General features: G+C 37.2%; 1 protein-coding gene and 1 pseudogene across 4 annotated transcripts; one reads left to right on the top strand and one right to left on the bottom strand.

Moving 5' to 3' along the window:
- Positions 1 to 500: 500 nt before the first annotated feature.
- LOC113057482 (BAG family molecular chaperone regulator 3-like) lies at positions 501 to 5,590 on the bottom strand (annotated as a pseudogene).
- Positions 5,591 to 6,657: 1,067 nt separating this feature from the next.
- On the top strand, positions 6,658 to 13,863 carry tial1 (TIA1 cytotoxic granule-associated RNA binding protein-like 1). Of its 4 annotated transcripts, none has more exons than XM_026223906.1 (12): positions 6,658 to 6,841; positions 7,672 to 7,768; positions 8,083 to 8,181; positions 8,318 to 8,372; positions 8,464 to 8,551; positions 10,015 to 10,090; positions 10,411 to 10,519; positions 10,601 to 10,696; positions 10,798 to 10,882; positions 12,059 to 12,182; positions 12,335 to 12,474; positions 12,568 to 13,863. In XM_026223906.1, exons 1-12 carry the CDS (start codon positions 6,813 to 6,815, stop codon positions 12,680 to 12,682), a joined length of 1,113 nt encoding a protein of 370 aa, XP_026079691.1. In that variant the 5' UTR covers positions 6,658 to 6,812; the 3' UTR covers positions 12,683 to 13,863. The 4 variants fall into 4 exon arrangements, with proteins under 4 accessions (XP_026079691.1, XP_026079690.1, XP_026079692.1 ...); XM_026223905.1 differs by having other exon boundaries at positions 6,659 to 6,841; positions 8,032 to 8,181; XM_026223907.1 differs by lacking the exons at positions 6,658 to 6,841; positions 7,672 to 7,768 and adding an exon at positions 9,223 to 9,292.
- The last annotated feature ends 172 nt before the right edge of the window (positions 13,864 to 14,035 follow it).

Here is a 14,035-nt window from a genome sequence, read left to right as displayed (position 1 = left end):
AAAGCCATGAATATATATAAATATATATATATATATATATATATACCTTCCCATATGCCAAAATTAAAATAAATGTCTTTTGTAGCCCACACATGAAACTTTTAAAAAAATCTAATAAAGTGTTTCACAATGATATCCCACTACTTCATTAACAACTTCTTAAGGAATATTCAAAAACATTTTTAGCAATCATTCATTCAACATGGTACAAAAAGACTTAAAATACCTTCTTCTGGTTCAAGGCCTCGATTAATGAGTTTTTGAATATAACTTGTCACCAATATGTCTTTTGCTACAAAGACACTGGCATGGGTGAAATCGACAAACAGCAGCAAACACATAACAGCACACATGATTGCACTCCGTAAACAAATCACGTTAGATCATTCCAACAGAAACTTCAATTATTCATTGCATGCAACCTAATAATAATTGCGCAAGTAAAAACAAGAATGGGGATTGATTAGTGTTCTTCTCAAAGTTGAGCCACCTTTGTGCAATTATGAAATCTCCTTAACCTTCACTGTGTTCACCTGGTCAATCATTACTCCGCTCTCCTTAGCCTCGGGGTACGTATCACCAGCCAGCCCTTCTGTCGGCTCTCCAAACATCTCCAGTTCATCTAAAATGGTTTGAACTCTGCGGACGCCATACCTCCGAGCCTGACGCACATCTGGGCGACCTTCAGGGTCTACCGAATCTAGAGCCAGAAAGTTCTTTGGTCAACATCTCTTCCAGCATCATGTATCTTTTATCATTCTTCTTCCATCGAAACTTTTCACATCTTGTGCCAGTTTCTCCACACGTTCCAATATCTGCTGCACTTTGATCTGTCCTGGGTGGCTCAGATCTTGTTCTGGAGTCTCCTCAGGCTGGACTTGTGGGGGTAGAACCTCTTGAGGTGTTTGAGGGGCAGCGGTTTCTTGTGGTTCTGGTGCTGGAGGAAACTGTATGGTAATATTGGATTCTCTGATACCTGTGGTGACTGCGATATGGATTGTTGTGCTTTTGGTTGAGGTGCTTGTGTAGGTTGTTGCTGTTGTGTTGTACTGGCTGATGATGTATTTTGCTGAGGAATATCACTAACTCTTTGAATGGGAATCTCAAATGCAGGTGGTCTGACAATTTCTTCAACTGGTTGTTCAGCTTTAGGTGAAATTGCTGTGGGTCCAATGTGTTGCCGGACCTGGCAATGGGAACATAATCTCTTTAGCTGATGAACATTAATGGTTTGAGCATAAGTAAATCAGTACCTATTCATAAATACTACTAAATAACACACGTACCTGTGGTCTCTCTCCCATCGATCTGAGACATGACTGGTGACTGGGCCAGTAAGGGGACCGAGATGGGACTGGCAGCTCGATTCTGTTGAATCTGAATGGGCACTTGTTCACGGTAGATTGGCATTTTTTTCTTCGCGTGGGATGAGAACTTTGGCTAGGCTGGGATTGTGAGGCGCCCCCTACACCCTCGTGGATCACCGGAATGGGGATGTAGCCCGATCGGAGACCCTGTATTGCTGGGTCGGGGCTGTTGATGAAGGCCACTCATTTGTGGTGTGTGCCCTGTGGTTGATGAACCTGAATGCACATAAAATACAGTTTGATTTGGAAATGGCCAGAAATGTAGATACTAATATTCAAAGGTTTGTATAAATAACATTTAAAAATAATAATCAGCAAGCTTGCAATAAATTGATGAAATGACAGTAAAGACATAAAAAAAAAAAAAAATTTCAAGTATTAATAATATTGTTGGCTCTTTGAGGAGTTATTTTGCGCCATTTTTGTAAGTCACTTTAGACAACAACACAATTGCTACATTTTTAACTTTTACTGCATTTTGATCAAATAAAAAAGATAAGAAAAAATAAGAATAAACATAATAAAATAAATAAAATGTACATATTTACACACTAGGGGTGTAAATCAGATGGTTCGTCACAATACGATACAACATCGGTTCTCATTACCAGCGATACGATATTTGCCCAATGCCTTAAAAAATTATATGATACGATTACAATTTGATACAGAAGTATATCAATCGATATATCAATATTTTTATATTATATATCTATATTAAACAACCATCTACATTTTTATTAACTCACAAATGCAACCAAAATATATAACACAAACATTTATGTGAAATGTCACTTTTTTTTTTTTTACAGATAACCAAATTACAAGCAATAGCAGAAAATAAACACAATACAACAAAGAAACAGGTTCAATAAACAGTGCTTTTCAGGTTTTTCAGCTCAGCCTAAAATAAATTTTAAGGTACGCTACAGAAATGTAATACATGTAAAATAACTGCACAGTCTTCACTGTATGAATTAAATATAAATAGATTTTTTTTTTTTATGTTACAATGGTTATTTAGTCAGGAGCAGTGAGCACTTGTATTTTTCTTTGACCGTATTAGATTTATTATTAGTTTGCTTTCACTTTAAGAACGAAGCACGGATTTAATATACTGATACACATGCCTTTTCTTTCTGAACTGTTTACGTTAAGACATACCTAACCAACTGTGTTTACTAGGATATTCGCCAAAACTCATAATGAATTCATAATGAATCCATAGCCCGACAGAGACTGCCATGTCCAATAGAGAAATCAAATTCCTAATGGTCTTACCTCAGGCCCGTGTAAAACAGGTGAACAAGACAAACATGCTTCCGATGGGGACTGCACTGGAGATCTAGGCCGACAGTGGGATGCTGGGGTTGGAGAAGGTGTACGTCCATCTGCTCTCAAGCTTTGCTGCACTGCTGGGTGGATGTAGGAGAAACTTGGATACTGCTGCAGCCTGGGTTCAGTGTTTTCATGGGAGACTGTGATGGGGATGTAGCCCTGGCGTAGCATTGGTTGCCTCATCTCTTGAATAAAAGATTTGTGCATGTCCTGAGGAGACTCAGGGGACATAGAGGGGCCATTTGAAAAAATCTAGAAAAAAAGAAGATAAAAATATGTTTGAAAGATCTATTCAAAATGATATCATTTGCATTCACAATAGTTGTAACATTAAATAATGACAAAATATTCTGCATCATACGTCTGATCAACAACATCACTTCTGATGATGCTCTTCAGTCCGGCTTTTGCTGAAGTAAGTAGTAGCTATATGCTAAATTGTTTTGCAGGAGAAGGCAAATAACTAAGGCATGTGGTTGGCTGGGTTATTAAAAAAGCTCCAATCATCAACAATGGCATTACAAACAGCATAAACAAAATATTTTTTACTTGCACCAATGACTTTTTTTTTTTACTAAAACTCACTCTTCTTTTAGACATACTCTATTTGACACCTTATGTGATAATTAACAGTATTGTACACCTGTTACATTTTTCCTGTTTGCGTCACAATCACTGTCAAGTTGTAGGCTTTTACAACTAGTCACACTCAGTTATATGCGAGTTCCACCCGTTGTAAATCTGCCTAATGTAAAATTATATTATGCGTTATTACAGTCAACCAACCAACATCTTAGGGGATTCAGTCACTGCTTCAGTTCAATACATATTCAATAACACTTGTCTCACGTCTTCTCTCCTCATCTGTTTGACACGCAAAGGTCAGTCCGCCCTCTCTCAATGACGAGGCAGTCCAGGAACAAACATGAAACATGAGTGGGTAAAAACTCACTGTGCACAGCAACTGTTAAGCGATGGCATTGGCTTACAGGATATACCCTGTGTGCTGTCGATTCTAATGCCATGACTCATTCTATGTAGCATTTTTCAATGGGTTGCTGTGCTGTTGACACTGTGTCTTAAAATACTTTTTGTGAGGAGGAGGGCCTTCCTTATTCATCTATGTAAATCAGAGATACACAGACACAACAAACATCAGAAGAGATGAAATCCCTAACAAATCATCAAGAAAAACCTTTTCTGATGTTGAAACAGCAAAGCAGCTACATCATTTAAGACAGGGAGGCAATCTTTCTTGAATGTAGAGATCGTCACATCTAATGTTGGCTCAATGAAAACTTTGCACGCGAAATCCAGTCATTTCAATTGGAATTGCGAAAAAGTTCCCTTTGCAAAATTCGCTCATTATCAGTTTTGTCACATGATTTATTGTGTTGACCAACAGAAAGACTGGTTTAAAAGCAACAGGTTCACTCATAAACTACTGAAAGATGACAATGGAATGTTTTGCTCACGAAATTACACTGAAATGTCAATAAGTTACAAACTAAACTTATACTAAATGCTAAAGTTAAGAAGCTGAAGTTCAGCTACTTGTGTCATTGTCCTTCCCAAATTAAAATATAAATCTCTTATACAGGTCTAAATATACAAGCACATTGTATGGAAATTATATGCTTGTTATTATAGGACAAGCTTACAATGCAACACATAGAAGATGGATGATTTGTTTACAATGTATTTTTACTAAACTTATTAAAACCAAGATGCCAAACAGAGAGAATAGTGACTGTTTAGCCAATTTGACCCCATGCCCTCTGCCTTTTTTTTTCTCACACAGACGCCAGGAGTATCGCTCAGTTTATCTCCTGGCAGCTGTCTTTCCAGCAGATTCTTGGTGACACTAACTTCGGACAAGTGTTGATCTATCTACTGAAAGCTGCCAACTGGCAAGCCCTCGTGTTCCCCCCACATTTTTGACTCCCAGGACCTTGACACTTCCAGTTTGTAACTTTCAAGCCCATTCACTGGGAATGACTGAATCGCTGAGTGGGTGGATCTTTCTGAAATCCCATGTAAGGAAAACTTTGAGGGAAGCGGTTCCAGGTATGTGGAGAACAAGCGCAGTGCGCGTTGTTCTCGAGGCTTTAAATAAACATTGTGGAGTCGTTATAACACTCTCAAATATGACTGCAGTGCGTCACACACTAATCACTTCAGCTGAGATCATCACACTAATATATTTCGCCCGTGTATATGCCGTCAGGCCGTTCAAATGCACGCGAAGCGCTATTTCCACAGAGGTGACTGCGATTCACGCGCGAGCCGCGAGCTTCGGCGAATATCAAGTGCGTGGCTCCTGTACAGCCAGTGTCTGATCAAGTAGCCTACGGTGTGGATGTATTGAGTGGGAACGTAGCCTACGCACTCAACAAAACTGTATTTTTCGATGAAACACTCTAAAAAATGCCATAATACCAAACTAGTCTATAAAACACGCGTCATATGTTGATCTGCAGTTGTAAGATCGCTTGAAAAACGCTCGTGTTTGACAGCGCAACTTCCAAAAGCACAGTCAGTATCTATCTTACCTTTTTCGTGTCGTGCCTCGGATCATTCCACGTCGTTGTGCGATTGTTGTGATCCACAAAAAACGGCCAACCTGTCTGCGGGTCTATTTTGATCTCCCACCCAGGTGGTAGAGGGTCGTTAGTTGCCATCGTTTCGACTGGAGACAGTGTTTTCATACTCTGATATTGCTTCGGTCCCGAATATTGTGCCATTATAGCCGCTACAGACGCTTTAAAGGGTCCGTTTGATGACGTACTGTAAACGGGGACGGGTTTCTCGAAGCCGCAAGGTCCCTCTGAAGACTACCGAGAAACTTCTAGCTCAGGGTTCACTGTGACGCCCACGTGTGTGACCAAAAATTATTTATTACCCCTGACTGTCCAGACCCTCTCTGACAGTTCGCCTCCCCCTCCGGTTCAATAGACCGAGCACACTTGTTGCACTTTTAACGTAAAGACTGACGGTCAGTATTGAACGCCTACATTTCAAGGAAAACCTGTCTGATCTCTTTCATTCTATAATCTTATTTCCATTTTGTGCCTACAATCCAAGTTTATTTGAGGAGACAGCATAATCCTTGGGTTAGGCTATATTAAATAAAGTAATGTTTCATTTTAATTAATTTAAAGTTTATCTGCGCATTTCATGATACAAATCGTTTTAATTAAAGCAACTTTACAGAAAATTATGCTTCTACAATATTTAGTAGTAGCTTCAGTGATGACTGTCAGTTAATGTAGCCCATAAATAGCTTCAGAAGAAATGTACGGAAAAATCACTTAAAGGCGTATCCAAATTATGATGATTACAACTATTAACAGCAATTATTATATGATGCAATCAAACTTGTAGCAAAATTTGGTAGTTCTGAATGTTGTTTCAGGGTTGGCATCATCTGGCCCTCTTAATACAATCAATTTTGGACTGAAAGACAATGCTAATCGTGGGAAGTCTAATTCCTGGATAATTCTATATATGATATTTAACATTTTGTAAAAATAAAACAATTTAGCGCGCACACACACACACACACATATCCTTTAAAGTTACAACAATTTTAATTTTCTATCACAATACACACGGAGAAAGATACATGTTCATTTCTGAATATTTTTTCTACAGTGTAATAAGTACACTAATAATTACTAAAATATTACATTGGTTCAGTGCGTGGTTCCTGCCAAAATAGTTACTTTTTGCCAAAGACAGACATTAATTGGATCTCTAAGTGTTCACTGAAAACAAATAAAATAGGCAGAATAGAAGCATACCAATACATAATTTGCAAGGTCATATAATCAAGTAAGATACCTGTGATAACACTGTATATTCACACCTACATTTACACAAACATGGTGATTTTGTTAAACTCCCCTTCCCCGTCAGATCCATAGCCCTCCAAATCCCAAGTTCTTCTGCGCATGCGCATTGACTGTCTTCCTGACTAGCCGGGTTCCGCCATTTTCTACTCAAGATCGAAAGTATAACACCAGTACAGTATTGTTCTTCCTGAAAATAAACCACATCTGAGATACTGCAAACAAGTTTTGTTAGTACTCCTTCCGGCATTCAAGAATGGAAGACGAGAGCCACCCCAAAACCCTGTAAGTAGCTGAAAACACAAACCCTGTCAAGTGCTCAGTGAATAACCGCTCAATCCACAGCACTACTGACACACTTCTAACAGCTAACTTAGCTCCAAAAACGACGTCCTACCACTGTTTTTGACATCGTATGTTGTTAGTAATCATTGCTTATAATAGCTAAATTCTCGGCCAGTCATTATTTCACCTTATTTACAGCAGAAACATCGAAAAGCTTTCATATTTTCCCAGCGATTGTGGAAAACATTTGTAGCCATAACGTTAGCATGCTTAAGCTAAGCTAGAGGCTAATTAGTCAAACCGGCTATTCAACAAAACAACTGAAGCAATGCAAATATAATGAGCGTAGCTACATTTGAATTGTATATCATAGGTTGTGGTAAGTTATATGGGTTTAATATGTACACAAATAAACCATCATATTCAGTGTAAATGTGTTTGAACGAGTATGTCATTGTCTGCTGTTTTAGTAAAGGCCTGTTATCTAATCTCAGGCCTGCTGTCTTTTCTAGAAGTATGAATTTTTGTGTTTGATACTACAATGTAGTATAATTATATCTCGTGAAATAACTTTTTGTTTAACATAGTTTCAGTAGTTTACTGTGGTATTGTTGCTATGTGTTCCTGACCTGAGGTCATTTGGGCAAAAAGGGTCTGTCTAATCAATGCCTGGCTCATGTATAATTATTATTATTATTATTTTTTTTTGAAAAGTAGATGATCTGATTAAAATTCAAAACAATCATATGTGATATTATGTTCTTGAATCATGTGGGCAAACTGTAATTACTGTTTATATCTCTTTTAATATGTTGTATCTGTGTTTTCAGCTATGTGGGCAATCTTTCAAGAGATGTAACAGAGAACTTGATCCTTCAGTTGTTTACTCAGATTGGGCCATGTAAAAGTTGTAAAATGATAACAGAGGTAAAGATCCATCACAAATTACTCATTTTCAAATATTACCTGAAATGTTCGTTAGTTGTTCAGTGTAAATGGGTTTGTGTGGAAATGCCTGTCAAACTCTACATGACCATTTATATTTGGAATACATTTGTTTTTAAAATGATCCTAGAACAGATGAATCACATTTTCTTAAAATCACACCAAATGACGCTAGAAAATATTTAAGTCTTCCACACAATACCCATGACTTTGCAATAATATATTTTCCTGGCTTTTCTTCTCAGCAATCCGATAGCAGCAGGAAGGTGAACTCTATTGGATTTTCTGTTTTGCAGCATACTAGCAATGATCCGTATTGCTTTGTGGAGTTCTTTGAACACCGAGACGCAGCAGCTGCTTTGGCCGCCATGAACGGAAGGAAGATTTTGGGAAAGGTATATCTTGTGGAGTTGTTTCATCAGACAAGTATAACAAGATGGATGTGGTTTGATGTTTATTGTGAATCACTACTGCACCCAGAATATCATATTTCCAAAGATAATGCCTTCAAGTAGTGTATTTTATTAACAGGAAGTCAAGGTAAATTGGGCGACCACTCCTAGCAGTCAGAAGAAAGACACAACCAGTAAGTTCTTCTGTATTATTTATATAGTGGTTGTTTTTTCAGGTTAGATTTTCTTAAATGTAGTAACTTGTTAAATGTCGTTCTTCTTTAGATCACTTTCATGTTTTTGTGGGAGATTTGAGCCCTGAGATCACAACCGATGACATCAGAGCTGCATTTGCACCCTTTGGGAAAATCTCGTAAGTTCCCTGAAGTCACACCCTTTAGTGGGATGTATTTTGTTGGAATAATGTCAAGGGGTGGCATGTGGTTACTTTGAGCCAGATGATCTCGATATATAATTTTTTAACCTCTGTTTTCCTAAAACCATTTAAAAATTGGTTTCAAAGGTTTTGATTTATTTAAAAATATGTTTTTTGTTGGTAGTTCTTAACACACATTTACACATTTTGCTAAGAAATTGATTCAAAGATACACATTTACTTTACATTTGCCATATTAGTGCTGGGATTAGCTCATTTTGTCACATTTCTGTCATTAATGATACCTTCATATAAAACTCTTAGATGTCTACAGGTTTGTCAGTGCATTTGAGAATAGGATGCCAGTGTTTAAGAGACCATAATTTTGTTTTAAATTTAATTGCATTGATGAATTTAATAGTCCCATAATGGGTATTATCAGCAAGCACAAGGCAGTATAGTCAATATTGTGTCTCTGGATCGCTCTTTAAAAAAAAATTCATCACTATTCGTCACTGCTTTTCCGAAATTGGTAAGTAGTTTTGATTTACCTAAAAAGTAAAATTTTTAGTTCTCAACACAAAAGACATGATACACTGCTACTCTGCAACATTTTCAGTCTCCTTTAGCTCTGAGTGTCAGTTAATAGAGCTCTGGTTATTTTACAGAAATGCTCATAGGATTGGACAGGAGCTTGAAGGCTAACAGCAAGGAACTGTGCACTCTGGGAACTCAGATGTAGTTTTTTTTTCTATTTACTCTTTGCTTTTCATATTTTTATACTGCAGTATTTTCCTATTAACGCTGACGTAGTGTAGACTTTTAACAAACCTCAGATAATTCAAGAATATTTGCTTTTACATTTTGTTTTATGATGGTTTTCCTAGTTGTGTTGATAGTTTGATTCTCCTAAAATTCTGAAAATGTGAATTTCTCGAAATTTGCAGCTTCCCAAACTCCATATTGGTGGTAAAGAATTGACCAGGAAAAATAAAGAAATCTGTTAACAGGCCATGTATGCCGTTTAATTCCTTTTTCTCTTTTGATATTTCTATGTACTCTTGAGTAGAATTGAATTAGAAACAGCTGTTGAAGTCAGGAATGCATGGTAATGACATTGATGATGTGAAAGATTAAGAACTAGTGATAAAGATGAAGATTGGATCATTATGTTGTGTCACATGAAAAGTTGAAATCTTTGCAGGAGCTTTTAAATATACATGCAGTAGTGTAGGTTGCATGACTTTGTCTTTGTTTTTATTTTAATTTAATTTTTTAAGTACCAGTAATCAAGAGAATATTATGCAGAAGTTGTCAGTGTAAAGATTTTTTTAGAGTAACTTAGGATATTATAACAGTGTCTCTCAGTACAATACAGTGTGTGTGGTTCCTTTCTTTTTTGAGATCCTCTAGCAAGCCGTCAGCGGACTGACTTTCCTGTCGTTACGTTTTTCTTGCAGGGATGCACGAGTGGTGAAGGATATGACAACAGGGAAATCAAAGGGGTATGGATTTGTGTCCTTCTATAACAAACTGGTAAGGCTCCAGTACAGGAACACAGAGTGAAGGTTATTCTATTTCTGTTTACTACATTTCATATTATAGCTGTAGTTTTACAGATAGTCAGCCTACTGAGTCAGACTGTTAGAGTTGTTTTCTGTGTAAGATTTTACTCAGTTTAGTATTAGTAATTAAAAGCAAACTAGGACATTTATGTTAATGTCATTATGTCATGTTAATTCCTAATTATACATAGGAACTAATGAAAGACTAGAAGTGTCGCAGAAAGATTATATTTTTGTTTTGCTTTGTTTACATTTGTTTGTTTGTTAAATCTTTCTTTTTCTCTTTTCTAGGATGCTGAGAATGCCATAGTACACATGGGGGGTCAGTGGCTTGGTGGACGGCAAATCCGGACTAACTGGGCGACTCGGAAACCTCCTGCCCCCAAGAGTGTGCAAGACAGTAAGCCAGATTTTATTTTATTTGTTTACCACCCTTTAGAGTTGAGCTGAATGAACATGACTGAATTGGGAAAAATTTCAGACAGCGCCAAGCAGCTGAGATTTGATGAGGTGGTGAACCAGTCGAGTCCTCAGAACTGCACCGTGTACTGCGGTGGCATTCAGTCAGGTCTCACAGGTACATCTGCACTTTCCCTTTTACTTTCCCATTCTTAGTATGAGTGTGCATGCTCACTCTTAGTGACTTGTCATGTGACTCATACTGTTCTCTTCAAACAGAACACCTTATGCGACAGACGTTTTCTCCTTTTGGGCAGATCATGGAGATCAGAGTTTTTCCAGAGAAGGGTTATTCTTTTATCAGGTATCATTCAGCTATTCCTGTTTTTAGTTTTCTTATATGTAGACAGTCTGTCCACAGTCTGTGTGTCATGTAAAATATTGTGGAAGATATTAATGGTTTCTAGTAAAGACTGAGATCTTGAGAGCAGAGTGGCTGATGACTTATTATACCATTTATACATAATAATAATACAATTATATAATGTGGCTCAGTGGTAGAGCATTGCGTCAGCAGCGCAAAAGGTTGTAGGTTCAATTCCAAGGGAACACACATACTGATCAAATACAAATGTATAGCCTGAATGCACTGTAAGTCACTTTGGATAAAAGCGTCTGCCAAATGCATAAATGTTAATAATAATATATAGAGCCGTTGTAATTTTTATTATCATTATTATTGGAATTTTTATTTATTTTACAGAACAACAGTAAAATTACAATACTAACGTTTTTGAATGTTCATGGAGTTCTTGCTTTTTCTCAACTCAGGAAGCTTTTTTTGTTGACAACAGCTAAACTATAGTCTTTATAGTTATTAATATAGATTAAGTCTCATTATGAATTTGTTGTACATATTGCATTGTCACATGCCTTATAAAAAATCCTAAAAATGTGACTGAGCAACTGATGAGTAACACTGGTTCAGCGCAGATCTCCTGGTGCTTTGGAATTTGAAAACTGATTAACAAACAGATCCTCCACGAGTTTGTGCAGCGTTGTCAGAATACATGCAATTCAAGCATGAAAACATAACGTTCTGCAGTTTATTTACTAATTGTTTAAGGCCATTTCATAATTTCAATCATCATACAGTAACCAGTAACAACAATCACCCCTTCCTCTTTTCGTCAAAGATGTGCTGCAGTATCCTTCTAAATAGTCCCTCACTGTCGGTGCTTGTAATGATTTTTGCGTCTTTCTCTGACCGTTTTACATGTTTCCACACTGCTGTGTTTACATGTTTGTTGCATTATATAGAGTGTGCGCCTTTCACTCTGCGCTGGTTGCTATTTGTTCGTGTCACGTCATTGTTCTGTACAATCATAGATTGTATAAAATTTTATTTGTTCTTTTTAAAGGGAGCATCAAGATTTAATTAGCCACATAGTGACAAAGACAGTCCTTCTGATTTTTTTGTAAACAATAGGATTGCTGTGTTCTTCACATTTCTTCATACACCAGCATCATTTTCTCTCAGGTTCTCCTCTCATGAAAGTGCTGCTCATGCCATCGTCTCAGTGAATGGTACCACCATCGAAGGTCATGTTGTGAAGTGCTACTGGGGCAAAGAGTCACCTGACATGGCCAAAAATGTCCAGCCGGTAATTCTTGTGAATTTGCTTTATAATTACCATAATCAAATTTTTATGTGTTATTAAATCCTTTCCATGCAGACATTGTTTAAATCAGGCCAGTGTGTGTTTTTTTCACATAGACACAAGTTAAGCTCAAGTTCTTGGTGCTGCGTTCACAGGTGGAGTACGGTCAGTGGGGTCAATGGAATCAAATGTACGGTAATCCTCAACAATACGGTCAGTATATGACAAACGGCTGGCAAGTGCCGTCCTATGGAATGTACGGGCAAACATGGAATCAGCAAGGATTTGGTGTAGAGTGAGTTTTCATGTATTTCTTTGTGTGTAATGTATCATGTTGTACCTATGCAGAACTTATGGGTATGTTTACACCCACTTTTTGTTGTTCCAGACAATCACAGTCCCCGGCCTGGGTGGGAGGTTTTGGGACGCAACCCTCTCAGGCTCAGCCTGGCCCAGTGATGAACCAGGCTAACTTTGGCATGGCTGGATACCAGACACAGTGATCTGACCTTGGTTCTTCATAACACACGGTTCTCACTTCTTTAGATCCTGCTCTCATAGGGAGGGTTGCTAAAGACTAATAGGTGCACATCATCTGTTTCCCTACAAGCTTTGGATCTGAAGCAGGAATTGCTTTATTGTAAAGATTCAAATTTAGATTAAAGAGGCAATTGAGATGAGCGCCTTCAATGGAAATCTGAATTATTTCACAAGATTTGTTCCTGTTTTAGTGGAATTGCAGAAGATGTATTGTATGTCTTGTCCCCACCCTTTTTTACTGCATATCTTGAGGAAAACTGCTGATTTTCCCTTAAATCCCAGCTTCAGGAACTTCACAGGTACATTGCAGAAAGTCCATGGTGTAAATGTTTTTTTGAACTAAGTATTTCCTTTTTGTTTGTTTGTTTTTCTTCTTAAATAGCTGATCATGCATTTGCTTGTTCATTACAGTATGGACTTTAAATTTTGTACAAAAACCTCTCATTCTGCATTCTGACTTGGCAAACAAATGTAAGTAAAGGCACTTTTTGGGGGTTCATTGGACCTGTGTCTTGTAAATGTTGAAGTGTAAATGAATTTCTATGTGCAGTGGTGTATATTTAATCCACATTAGCTCCCCGTTCTCCTCCAATTCTAGAGCTCTTTGATACTGTGTGTATAATGTATCTTTTTACTCCACTTTACAAACAGCAAATTCTCTCCCATTCACTATGGAGAAAGAGTCGTAATGGCCATACCTGTAAATATCTTTTGATATCTTGGCCTGGAATGAGGGTTTCAAAGCATGCACTCTACCTGACGGAAAGCTAACGCAGCGTATGTAAGACAAACATTACATGTGTGACTGACATTTACAAGCAAGCCTTAATTTTTGCTCAGTCACATTTTTCAGTTGAACACTTTGAGACCCTTGTTGAGAGCTGTATGATTTATCTTAGAGCCTACTGTAAATTTGTCCCTTTGCTGTTTCAACAAATATGCGTGCCATTTTTGAGTAGCCAGAAAAAAGGGTTGGATTTCTTTTCTTTCTGGGGATGTTAAGGAATTGCATGTTTCAAACCATAATATTGAGGTTGCTCAAAGCATTGAATGTAAAAGGCAGAGAAGTTTGAATACAATTTAGCGTTTTGAGTTTTCTTTTTAGTCTAAATGAGTCTCAATAAATGAACCATTGGACAAGAAACACTGTTTTCTTCTTTTTATTTTTTCTAAACTGAATTAAACCATTTGTTTTGCCATTTCAATTATTTATTGATAATATATAATAAATGTCAGTTAGGAAAGAAGAAAGGTAAATATAAATATATTTTAAAATATACAAGCAATATTGTTCCAAGATTAATGTATAAACTATA

This window comes from Carassius auratus, chromosome 38 (assembly GCF_003368295.1).
Source record: "Carassius auratus strain Wakin chromosome 38, ASM336829v1, whole genome shotgun sequence".
Taxonomy (NCBI): Eukaryota; Metazoa; Chordata; class Actinopteri; order Cypriniformes; family Cyprinidae; genus Carassius; species Carassius auratus.
Note: the sequence above shows the minus strand (reverse complement) of the source record. Positions and strands in the feature narration are given on the sequence as shown.

Excerpts from the sequence above, each read along its gene's own strand:
- tial1 (XM_026223905.1), top strand. The coding sequence starts at position 6,813 with ATGGAAGACGAGAGCCACCCCAAAACCCT. Across the intron at positions 10,091-10,410 it reads TGTCCTTCTATAACAAACTG|GATGCTGAGAATGCCATAGT; the intron begins GTAAGGCTCCAG and ends TCTCTTTTCTAG. Across the intron at positions 12,183-12,334 it reads TGGCCAAAAATGTCCAGCCG|GTGGAGTACGGTCAGTGGGG; the intron begins GTAATTCTTGTG and ends CTGCGTTCACAG.